We start from the raw sequence: 12,718 nt of genomic DNA, 5'->3' as shown, positions 1-12,718 counted from the left end.
CGGGTGCAGAGGGCTCCCGCGCCCTGCGTCCCCGCCCGCACAGTCCCCCCGGAATCTGCAGGTCCCCGGGGCAGGGGCCGGGCGCCGGCTGGAGGGCGCGAGACCCGGGCGGGAGGAAGGAGGGAGGGGCGCGGAGGGCGTGGCCGGCGCGCGGGGGAGGGGCCGGCGCGTTGCTCGCGGCTCTGGGGGCTCGGCTGAGCCTCGCGCACTGCACTTGGGCTGGAGCCGGAGCGGGGGACGGAGCTCCGAGCCCTGCGCAGCCACCGCGATGAGAGGCGCTCGCGGCGCCTGGGATTTTCTCCGCGTCCTGCTCCTCCTGCTCTGCGTCCAGACAGGTGGGAGAGCGTGGGGACCCCGGGCCGCGCCCCCCGGCGTTGCCCGCGCCCCGGCGGGCTTGGACACGCCGGCGAGCGTCGGGAGAGGTGGCTGCCGGCCGCTTAGTCGCCGTGCGTTCCGGGCTCCGGGGAGATGGGAGGCGGCCGCGGGACCCTCCGGCGCCCTGCTCGCTCACCTGCGCGAGCAGCCCCAGCCCCGGGTGGGGTGGCGGTGGCGCTAAGCCGGGGGTCTTCCGGAGCCGGAGCAGGCTGAGGGCTCCGGCGTGAGCGCGGCTGCGGGCTGCAGGCGAGTTTGGGGTGGCTTTTGTGCCCACGGTTCGGGGGTTCGCACCCGGCGCGTTATCTCCGCGCGGGAGGCGCGGCCGCAGCTTCCTTTTGTTAAAAGTTGCGTGTGTGTGACCAGCGCACCCGAGGACCGCCACGCAGCTCCTCGGGCGCGCCCAGGGCAAAGTTGGAGAGCCTTTTCCCTGCTCCGCGGTGGCTGCGTTCCGGCCGCGGGCGCTCTTTGTGCGCGGAGCTGGGGACCGACCCCTGCCGCCCCTGCTCGCGGCGCCACCCCGGGGCACGGTGCGGGCTGCGGCGCTGCCCGGCCCGGGGTCTGCTCTGGCCCCGGGAGCGCGGCGTGCGGCTCTGGGGCGGGACTTCGCGGGCCCGGAGGTGGCGGCGACTGGGACAACTTGGGCTGGGCGTGCGGCAAAGCAGCCGCTAGGTTGCAGACTTTTTGCTTTTGTGAACCCTGCGCTGGAGGCTCGTCCCTTTCTGCAGCGGTGTCCTTTCGAGGCTGCCACGCGCCGGAGAGCAGCTGGAGACTGCGTTGCTCGCCTGCTCCTCCCGGGAGGCAGGGACTGCGCGCTGGGACGCCGCCGTCCCCTACCCCTGCTTCCTTTGGCTCCTTGCCAGAGTGCCCGGCCGGGCTCTGGAAACCCCTCGGCCGGGCGTCTGCAATCTATAATCACAGGTGCCTGTTTCCTTCGGGAATTCTGAGATTCGCGAACCCCCTACCATGTGATAGATGCCTGTACTCAGGGCTGCCTGGGGCAGCGGGTGGGAGATGGAGTGGAACTTCCCGCTCATCTCACCTGGTTCTTCGAGCTGTTAGGGAAATCCAGCTATATCCGAGCGGGAACTTGGGTCTCACGGCGGAGGAGGATCTGTGGGCCCCTCAGATTCCTGCCGCCCTCCCCATTTATTTATCCAGGTGTCGTTGGTGCGCTCGTGAGGGTCGCCTGGCTATTCCCCGAAGCCCTATTCTCATCCGTATCATTTGAAAACAAACATAAAAGCGTTTAAGGTCCCCCTGGTGATGTAAGGACAGAAAGCGATTCTGCATTGGAACCAAGCGCACGCAGGGAAGCCAGCGTCGCAGTGACCCGTCGTGAGACGGATATTGGTCAGTTTCTTCATTAGGTCTGAAGCCCCAGCTCCGATCCGCTCTTTTAAGGCCAGAGGGGGGTTTTTCTGTGGGGAAGAGAGGAGGCCTTACGGCTGGACCCCTGAGTCCTAGGAGTCATCAGGGGTCACCAGCGAGTGTTCAGATTCAGATTCCTCGTTGTATTTGATCGCTTAGCTAAAAATTACCCCTATAGTTATATACATATAATTTGCCTTGTTCTTTTATAGAGGTATGTGAATTAGACCCGAATGAGACACCAGGAAGATCATAATGAATAATTCCCCTTTTCAGAATTACCTGAAGGACGGTTTCCTTCGTTCTGGTGTTAACCTCGTCCATCCAATAGCTTTTTGGCAAAGAGAATTTTAAGGTGTGTCTCCTGGGGGTGGGGGCGAGGTGACAAGCTTGCTCTGCCCTCTCCAATTCTTGTCTCCTTTTCTCTGCCACTCACTGGCTGTGTGTGTGTCCTTGGACAGGTCATTATTCTGGGGAGCTCAGTATCCTCAAGAGTACCCCGAGTCATGAAGGATCCTTCCATACAGAATGCTCCTGCAGGGTTCAGAGTGTAATCTTGGCACCTGTTCTCAACTCTTCCTCTATCCCTTCCTGCCTCCTGGAAATTCTCCCCTCCCCCTCTCCTGGGTACCCTAGTGATCTGCCCTGGCTGGGCAGGGAGCTCTGGCTAATGCTGCGCTGCTCTCAAATCCCAGGTGCCCCCTTCATTGCCCTTTGAGGGCCAGGAGGTGCCAGCTCTGTAGTCAGCCCTCATCCTGCCCCCTCCTCTGCTTTTGTAGCTCCAAGCCCAACAGGATGAACCTGCGAGGATCCCTGAATCATACCTTCCCCTTGTTCCTGCAGGTGTGAGCTAGACTCACTCTGCACCTGGGCACAAGCGTTGTGGATTACTAACCTGCTGGAAATAATATGATCCCTCTGTGCAGAGAGCCCAGATAATTCACTCCTCCTCCTGGTCTTTCCCACTCATTCACGTTCTCTCTCTTGACTCTCTAAATCATGTATGTGTGCTTTTGCAACACGCCTTCTAGCATGCTTTAAATTTCACATCATGTGTATGTTGTATGTAGTTGATGCTCTGTAACCGGAAACTGTGTTCCAGGCCTGTGCAGAGGGCTTTACCAGCTATTTCCCTTATTTTCAAGCCTAGGGGATGGTACCATTTCTACCTTTACTATTTTACAACTAGAAGCTGGCTGAGAATATGTCATTTGCCTAAAATAATCCATGGAGGAGCCTGAGACCAGCACCATATGCCCAACTGCATATCCATGTACATGGCTCCTTAGAATTTTTTGTAAACTTAAGATTCATACAAAAATATTGAATGAGAGCTCACTATGCGCCAGGGACCTGTTGGGAGGTTCTGGAAATACAGGAGGGCCAGTTCTGGTGGAGAAGGATTTGCATCAGTGTTCTCAATTTAAGAGAAATAGTTGCTCAGGGAGCATTCTTTACATTATAGCTTGGGCCGGGAGATCCCGTGTCTTGTGGGTTTTTACGTGTTAACTGCCCTGTACCAGTTAGGATCCCTCAAGAGCAGAAAATGAGCTGTCTCAAAAATGATGCATCTAAGCCCAGGAGCACACCTGTAATCCCAGTACTTGGGAGGCTGAGACAGGAGGATTGCAGGTTTGGAGTCAGCCTCAGCAACTTACTTAGGAAGACACTCAGCAATTTATCAAGACCCTGTTTCAAACAAACAGCTGGGGGTTGTAGCCTGGAGGTAGAATGCTTTTGGGTTGAATCCTCAGTAACATGTACTGATGTGTCTACTTGTCTACCTTGGTAAAAAACAAAGGCCCCATCATGGCTGATACCACTAGCTGTTTACCTTGAATGAGCGCTCCGAAATAAGATGACAATTTACCACTGTTGGCCTTTCTTCTCCCAGAAGAAATTCTCATCAGAAATGTGCCAAGTGTTTTGTGGGCTTCCCTTGCAGCACATTTATGTACAGATGTTGTTGTGGTGATGAATTTTGCTGCTGTTGTTGACAGCCTTTAGAAGTTGCCCTTAGGATTTTGACTCACTTCCTCAAGTCTCCTCCAGCTGATTAAAGAAGGACACGAGGAAATGAGCCAAACGGGCCACCGGCCACGGTGTCCTGAGCGGAATTCACAGAGCTGGACGCAGCGTGGGACCCCCTAGAAGCAGGGGACCGGGCCCAGGCAGTGTTTTCTCCAGAATTTGGTTCAAGAATGGACAGGATTTGGTGTAGGAAGTGCTTTATGTCGCTGCATTCAAATATGGTTAACTTTTTAGAAGTGGGGTTAGAAGACATTTGCAGGAATCCAAATATGCAAAATTTCATATGCAATCTCCGTAACTGAGACAGATATTTTCAAGGCTGCAGATCTAGAGTGAAGAGGGGAGTTAGTGGAGATAAAAGTTTGAATCAGGGCAAAACCAGTGTAAATTTTTGTTGAGAGTGGAGAGGACTTGTAAGCCTGGTCTAGCGGCTGCGATCTCTGATGTTACTGGACATGATGGTTATAGCTCATCTTTTGGCTTAATACTCTACTATGTAAAGAGCAGTTTGAAGCCAGTGACCTATGGACATGATTGGCTCACTGAATACTTTTTAGAAAATATTGAGGTATTACTTAAACTAGAGTTTAGCCGGGCTTGGTGGTGCACGCTTATACTCCCAGTACTTGGGAGGCTGAGACAGGATTGCGCAGGTTCAAAGCCAATCTTAGCTACTTAGTGAGGCTCTTGGCACTTTAGTGAGACCCTGTTTCCAAATAAAATACAAAATAGGTCTTGGGCAGTGAGACCCTGTTTCCACATAAAATATAAAATGGGTCTGGGAGTATAGCTCGGAGGTAGACAGCCTCTGAGTTTCACTCCAAGTACCACAAAAAATAAAAAAAAAACTAGATTTTTTTTCTTTTTTCTTTTGGTGCTACTGGGGTTCCTGGAAGCCCTTCTACCTCCAGGCTATACTCCCAGACCTATTTTATACTTTTTTTTTTTTTTTTTTTGGAAACAGGGTCTCTTAAGCCGGCATGGCTGGCTTCGAACCTGCCTGATCCTCCTGTCTCCACCTCCCAAGCGCCATGCGCCACCACATCCGGCTTGTTTTCTTTTTAAATCAAGATATACATTTCTCTATCCTCTTGGAGAAATGACGACCACCAGCTTAGGACCTGCCTAGCAGCTTAGGACCTGCGCGCTCTTGGTTGCTTTGGGCTCCCTGCAGCCCTCGTCCCCACTGCCAGCACTTTGGCATTTTTGCACTGGGCGCTGATGAACTGTTGGCAGACAGTAGAAGGAGCATCATTTATCTGTATGTATCCTTTCATTGGTCTGATCTCTGTGGCTAACAGTTCTGTGGCTTTGGAGCAAATTGCTCCACCTGTCTGACTTTGAGTTTTTTAATCCTACCTTTACCACTTATTTGGTGTGTAGCATTGGATAAATTACTTAACCTCTCTGTGCTAGTAAACGTGTTGCTACATGTATAACTTTTAGAGTGGTGTCTCATAGTATGTAGCACACACACAAACACATATAAGTTAGCCATATTATTATCTGTAAAGTAGGAATTATTATCCCTAAAATAGGAATAAAGCCTGTTCTTAATATGGTGGCCCTAAAGATTGGAGGATTCCTGTAAAGGTGTTTGGCACAGGAATGGGGGGGGGCATCTAGTAAAGGAATAAATTCTCTCTGTAGGTAGAATTTGACTATTTCTCTTTAAAATCATTTCATATTGGTACCAATAAGTACTAACCTGATAGCTTTTTTTTTTTTTTTTTTTTTTTTTTGGTGGGTCTGGGGACGAAACCCAGAGGCATTCAACCTCTGAGCTACAACCCCTGCCCTATTTTTTAGTCTTTATTTTGAAACCGGGCCTCACTGAGTTGCAGAGGGCCTCACTGAGTAGCTGAGCGCAATCCTCCGGTCTCAGCCTCCAGAATGCTGGGATTACAAGCATGCGCCACCACGCCCGGTTTACCTGATAGCTTTTAAAATAAAATAAGCTTTTTAATTTTCATCTTGAGTTATATATAATTTTGATGTAACATCTGAGTCTTATATTAGCTTTTGATGTAACAGTTGACAGTTACTGGTCTTAGAGATTGAACAGATCTTGCCTCCCCCCCCAAAAAAAAAAAAAACGCAAAACAACAACAAAAAACAACCCACACATCTCCAAGATTTCTCCAGCAAAAATGTCCATCCCTAATCACTTTCCCATTCGTCTTCTGCTTTAGCCTTCATGCCTACAGTTTGCTCATGACACATTTTCCTTAGATACCTTCTAATGCATACCTTGACAGCTAGGTTTTCAACAGTTTTTGCAAAATTTAAGGTTTGAGCTAAATTATTATTCGGGGCATGTGGCGTCAGAGTTGAGAGCTCGGTTTCTGAAATCGACATGCTGGGTTCTTAGTAATCCCAGGGCTGCCACTTGCAGCCCTGTGATCTGGAATCAGATGTTAACCCTCCCCGAGGCTTGATTTTTCTCAGCTATAAAATGGGGATGGCGCATGGGCCCCTGAAGGGATGAAATGGGATTCTGCAGGGGCCCTGTGTCGCAGGGAGCCCCTGGAGGAGGAAGTGGGTGGACGCTGCTGCCACAGTCGGGCTGATTTTCTTATAGGTTCCTCTTTCAGCTTTATGTCTCTTAGGAAAAAAAAAATAATTGAAAGTGGTGTAAAATCATATTTTATGTAGGCTGTTTTTTGGTGTTAGGATGAATTTATACATTTACTATCTAATTTTTAACAAGTCCACAGATAAGCGGCAGTGCAGACCAACCTTATATTTTTAGTTAACTTTCTAAAGGAGATAAAGAGCTTGGAGATAAAAGGATAAAAGTTGGGGAGAGGATGAATGTATAAAAAAAAAAAAACCCACATTCTCCAGGTGAGCTACTCATCTAGGGCTTATGACACTATTCCTTATTTAAAGGGGCTTTGAAAACACTATGAGAAGCCTGGTGTGGTGGTACACACTTGAAATCCCAGTACTTGAGAGGCTGAGAAGGAGCATCTCAGGTCTGAGGCCAGCCTCAGCAATTTAGTGAGCTCCCTTCCGCACAACTTAGGGGTATTGCTCACAGGTTCAACATCCAGTACTGAAGTAAATAAATCATAAAAGAAGAAAGGAAACAGAGAGCAAGGGGCTTTTCCTTGGATGTTTTCCTGGGAGTGCAGGGACCTGGTTGAACTTGGCCTTTGCCCTGGGCCAGGCACTTGGTGAATCTCTGGCTTTAATGGCTCTCTACTGTCCAGAAGTAGGGCCACACTTCAAAGACAATAAATGCACAGTTAACATTTTGGATTCAGCTTAACAAGGTTTGCCAGTCCTGTCCCTGGGTCCTTGCAGGGACTGCAGGTCTGGGCTGGGGAAGGGGTGTTGGAAGGGACGCCACTAGTGGAGGCTGTGGCTTCAAAACAGGACCAGTGTCTTGGGCCCGATGTGTTCTGGGTGGGATTTTAAGGAGAGGAGCTAGGGTCTTGATAGGAAGGTCTTCAAAGAGATCAGGGATTAGCAAAAGCATCCACGAGGGAGATCATATTTAGGTTCTTTTTCTACTTTTAATTTTTAAAAATTTTAGCAAAATACATATAACCTGAAATCAAACCATTTTAAAGTGTAGAGTTCAGTCAAATCAAGTACATCCAGGTTTCTATACAACCCATCTCTAGATGGCTTCATTTTGCAAAACGGAAACTCTGTATCCATTAAGGAAGAACTCCCTGTCTTCCCCTAGCCTCTGGCTACTACTTTCTGCATCAGAATTTTTGGCTCTTCTGGGCACCTGAAATAAGTAGAAGTTTACAGTATTTGTCTTTTTGTCTGCAGTATTTTTCTGACTGGCATAGGTTACTTAGTGGAATGTGTTCAAGATCCTGAAGGTTTATCTGCATTGTTGCTCAAGTCAGAATTTCTTTATGTGTATAATGTGTGTGCTACTGGGGGTTGGACTCAGGAGTGCGCTATCACTAAGCGACATCCCTTGCCCCTTTATTTTCTTTTGAGGCAGGGTTTCTCTGAGTTGCCCATGCTGGCCTTGAACTTGCAATCTTGCCTCAGTAGCTAGAATTACAGGCCCACTACATGCACCACTACTACCGGCTCATAATTTCTTCTTAAGGCTGAATAATATCCCATTGTATGTGCATAACACATTTGTTCATCCTTTCCTCTGTTGGTGGACGGCTCCTTTTGACAATTGTGGATAATGCTGTCTAACATCAGCATACAAGTATCTAAGGGAAAGTTTTGGAGGGGAATCTTTTAGGTCAACCAACTCACTGCTAATAGCCATGTGTTGGTGGGGAGCTGGCAGAAGTAGTTGATTCTTCAGATTGTGTCTGGTGGAGTGGGTGCATCTCCAGGGGTAGCTGGGAGTCCTGGAGTGCTCTGGATTCAGTGGAGGTGAAGCTGAGAGGGGACAGGCAATTGGTGGGAGGGGACATGGGGTTGGACTCTGCTGGGCTTGTTTGGATTATGCAAGGGCTACATTGACTTGAAACTCAGTTGCACCGACAATATGGCAGATCTAAGTGAAAAACTCTTCTTAGGGTCTGGTCCATGGAAGAAATAAAACCCCAGAGTTACAAAAACTGGTCTGTATATACCTTAGGATCTGGGGATTATAAAAAACTGCGTGTTAAATGTGTACCAGTTATACAATGAAAAGACAGTTTTGTGGGTTTTTTTTTTGGTGGGTCTGGGGATGGAACCCAGGTGCATTCGACCTCTGAGCTACGTCCCTGCCCTGTTTTTTATTCTTTATTTTGAAACAGGGTCTCACTAAGTTGCGCAGAGGGCCTCATTAAGTAGCTGAGGCTGTCCTTGAACCACGATCCTCCGGTCTCAGCTTCCCAAATGCTGGGATTACAAGCGTGTGCCACCAGCATGCCTGGCTGAAAAGACAGTTTTCATAGTAATAACTACAATTGGAAGAGAATCTTGGGTTTATTTTCTGTATGAGGCCTTTAAAAAAATTTTTTTTTTATGGTGCTGGGGATTGAAACCAAAGCCATTTTACCTTTAAGTTTCACCCCCCCCCCCCCAATTTTATTTCTTATTTGGAAACAGGGTCTCACTATGTTGATGAGAGTCTCACTACTTGCTCTGGCAGTCCTGGATTCTGCGATCCTCCTCCTGTCTCAGCCTCCCAAGCAATGGGATTACAGGCGTGTGGCCCCATATCTGGCTGTATAAAACCTTTTTAAAGATGTTTTTTTTTTTTTTTCCTCAGAAAATAAAGTGGACAATTTGGAGGTTGAGAAAGACACAAGGTTGATGAAAGCTTTGGGAGGCGTTTTGAAGACAAAGAAAAGAGACTGGCTTTATTCACGAAGCTTGGAGAAGCTGGTGGGGAGAGGTTTAGTGAACAGAGTCTTCTAGCCAGAGAAGAATGGGGCAAAATAAGACTCGGCTGCCCCAGGAGGAAATTGAGATTTGTTTTTCTAGGAGAAATTCTTTAACTGGAAGGTTTGGAAAAGACCTTATTGCATTACTAGAGCTGGTTATAGAGTCTTAGCTGGAGATAAGGAGGAAAGCCAAATAACTGTCATTTTGCAATGGGGAGGTCCTGCCCAACCCACTTGGTTTGAAGACCCTTTAAGGGTCTGTCTGAAGTCCTTTCTAAATAATTTGGAAATGAAAGAACAACCAGCTGCTTTTTATTTCTCCCCACTCCCTTGGCTGTGGGGTAGAGTTTTCTCATAAATGCTAGATAGACTCTTATAGTTTTTAGCTATATTGAAAACAGCCAATAAAAAAACCCCACAGCCTAAAAATAGGTTATTGATCTGGTGGGGTGGGGGATCTAACCACAGCACAAATTGTGCTAAAACTGAGTATCCAAGTAAGAGAAATAAAAGGACATTTGAAGTATAGAGGAATCTATCACTGAGGGCTTAGTGCCCGCCTGAGCAAGTTGTAGGCCAGATTCCCAGTGGACGGTCCTGATTACTTTCCCCTTGATTACTCAGGGGTGGCTTGTGCCCTCCGTGGTTCCGACTTCCTTCCCGTCACCTTTGCTCATCTCCTGGTCATGGCTCAGTGACCCCAGTAGATCAGCCAGGATCAGTAGGGGAGGTGGTAGAAACCAAACGATCCCTGGTGGGTAACATATAGATAGCGATGTGTAAAATAGAGTTCCTGCCTTTAGGGAGGCTGGGATCTCCAGGAAGAGCAGTGCTTGTTTGTAAGAAGACTTAAATACTGGTCTGGTCCAGTTATTACCATTGAGTTGGAGGATAAATGCACCACTCTTGAGCTGTTTCAGAGGAAGTTTGGGAACCTTGGGGTGGGATTTGGCCAAGGTGTGAATAGCAAAAGCAGGAGGTGAGGTTTAGCCAAAAGGCTCTCATTGATAGAAAATCTGGAGAGAGTGGTAAAGGTGAGGCAGGATCATTTGTAGGGCATCTGGATTTTTATTCTTCAGTGATGGAAATATTTCCTACGGTGCCATATGTGATGAGATTTCTGTAAATGTAATCTGGTCATGTAGTTGCATATTCAGAGAAATAACTTTAAAAATGGAAAAGTATGCATCTCACTTTTGCATGTAATTACATATGTTGTATGTACAATGCAAATCAGGTCCGGATATGTACTTTGAGCTGTTTTTAAATCCGAGGATACCTTCTCCTTTTTCCTACCTTCTACCCTCGACCCCAGCTAAAGGCTATAGATTTTCTGGTCTCAACAACTGATAGTGGTAATAGATAGTCTCTGATTCTGTTAACACATTTGTGTGTGTGTGTGTGTGTGTGTGAGAGACACACACACACACACACACACGATTGAACCTAGGGGCATTCTACCTCTGAGCTATATCCCCATTCCTATTTTATTTTTATTTTGAAACAGGGTCTCGCTAGGTTGATGAGAGTCTCATTACTTGCTGAGACTATCTTCAAACCTGCCATCCTCCTGTCTCAGTCTCCCAAGTATTAAGATTGCAGAGTGAGGCACCACACCCACTAACAGATTTGAAATCTTTAATAAAATGATAAATGTGGTATAGGGCAGGCTTTATAAGCCTTGTTTACATCAGTATATTTGTTCAAGCTTAATCAGTGCCAGATAAGTCCCCAAACACTGAGAAGGGTCCTGTGGGGCCTGAGGCACCTTGAGTTTCTTCCCTGACTCTCCCTCCCCAGTCATTTCTGCAGTAGAAGGCACTTAGGGGCACTAGTGGCTGCACTCTCCCACATAGTGTTGGGAGGAGAAGGTGACTGTTTGTGGTGGACTTGCCTGAGAATGTCCTATTCTTAACCAAGTATAAAAAGGGTAAGAAAAATAAATTAAAGAGGAGAAACAGAGTCCTTTAAGTTGCCTGTGAGTCAAAGTATCCAAGTTCTTTTGAGGTTGCCCCAGGTGACTCAGGTGATTTCAAAAGCTGTTGAAAAGGCCTAAATGACCTGGGACTTCTAGTAATTTGAATATAATAGCCTCTGTGTACCCTTAAGCAGAGTAATTGCTTGACCAACAAAGAAGGTGTCCGCAAAGGAAGGAACTCTGGAGCCTCAGCCCTGTCACTCCATGGACTTATCTCCAGGGACCCTGGAGATTGAGGCAGAGCTGGCGGATCCGGCCTGGGCAGTTGAGCAAGATTCTGTCTCAAAGCCCCATGCCTTTAATCCTGGTACTTGGGAGGCTGAGACAGGAGGATTGCAGGTCTGAGGCTAGCCTCAGCAACTTTGTGAGATCCTGTTTCAACTTAAAAGAAAAAAAAGATTAGGGCTGGAGATATAGCTCAGTGGTAGAGTGCCTCTGAGTTCAAGTCCCAGTAACTACACACACACACACACACACACACACACACACACACACACCACACACCCCATCTCAAAAAAAAAGTAAAGAGGGCCAGGGGATGTAGCTCAGTGGTAGAATGCCACTTGGGCTCACTATCTAGTACACCTTCTCCCTGCCAAAAAAGAACTTTGTCTTTTTATTGGAAGGAAATACGAATAGAAAGGAACCCAGTAGACCCTGGCTTCTGAAAAAAGTATTTACTGGAGATTTTAGGGGTGTAAAATGTGGCTGGAGACTTGGGCTATTATTTTATGTGGCCAGTATATACTTAAAAGAAAATAAGGCTGTTAAAAACTTTTTATTATTATTATTATTATTTTTTGCGGGTCTGGGGATGGAACCCAGGGGCATTCAACCTCCAAGCTACACCCCCTGCTCTATTTCTTATTCATTATTTTGAAACCAGGTCTCACTGAGTTGCAGAGGGCCTCACTAAGTAGCTGAGGCTGGCTGCAAACTGCAATCCTCCGGTCTCAGCCTCCCAAATGCTGGGATTACAAGCCCGGCTGGGCTGTTAAAAATTTTTAATTCACCGGGTGTGGTAGCACAGGCTTGTAATCCCAGAATTTGCTTACAATCCTAGCTTTCAGTAGGCTGAGACCGGAGGATTACGGTTTGCGGACAGCCTCAGCTACTTAGGCCCTCTGCAAGTCAGTGAGACCCTCTTTCAAAATAAAGACTAGAAAATAGGGCAGGGGGTGTAGTTCAGAGGTTGAATGCCCCTGGGTTCCATCCCCAAACCCACAAAAAAATTTTTTTTTAATTAAAAAAATGAGTCTTAAAAATATTCTAGTTGAAAAGACTGGAGTAAAGGCATTATGGGTACTTCTAAAGTAATCTAATTTTTAGTTTTAAATTACTTTAAATGTTCCTTGCTCCTAATTTTCACAATGTATTCCCCCTTAATGGCTGATGTGCCTTGGAGAGATCTTTAAGAAATGAGCGATATTTTGTTGGTTGGTAAAATAGTGCATGGTCTGGTTTTCAGACTTTTTTTTGGTTGTTAAATCAAACCAAATTCTTAATCTAAAATAGGCCATTAGAATAGCCAGTGAAAACACCTAATTGACATATCTAAATATTTTTCTGTTTATTTCAGTGTAGTCTGTGTATTTACCACAGGGATGCAGTAGATGAGTTTTTAGCTGAACCCAAAGCATCACTTTGATAAAATAGA

The 12,718-nt window shown here is 47.2% G+C and overlaps 1 protein-coding gene across 8 annotated transcripts in view; it reads left to right on the top strand.

Annotated features, from left to right (window-relative positions):
- Positions 1-268: 268 nt before the first annotated feature.
- The window catches only part of KIT (KIT proto-oncogene, receptor tyrosine kinase), a gene marked incomplete at both ends in the record, with an annotated part of 79,898 nt that continues 67,448 nt past the window's right edge, over positions 269-12,718 (top strand). For all 8 annotated transcript variants that reach the window (XM_080697657.1, XM_080697656.1, XM_080697653.1 and 5 more), the window contains one exon: positions 269-335. In XM_080697657.1, coding sequence (XP_080553783.1) covers positions 269-335 — 67 coding nt within the window. The remainder of the gene's footprint in view (positions 336-12,718) is intronic.

Source organism: Muscardinus avellanarius (assembly GCF_963383645.1).
Source record: "Muscardinus avellanarius genome assembly, chromosome: 6".
NCBI classification, from domain to species: domain Eukaryota; kingdom Metazoa; phylum Chordata; class Mammalia; order Rodentia; family Gliridae; genus Muscardinus; species Muscardinus avellanarius.
Note: the sequence above shows the minus strand (reverse complement) of the source record. Positions and strands in the feature narration are given on the sequence as shown.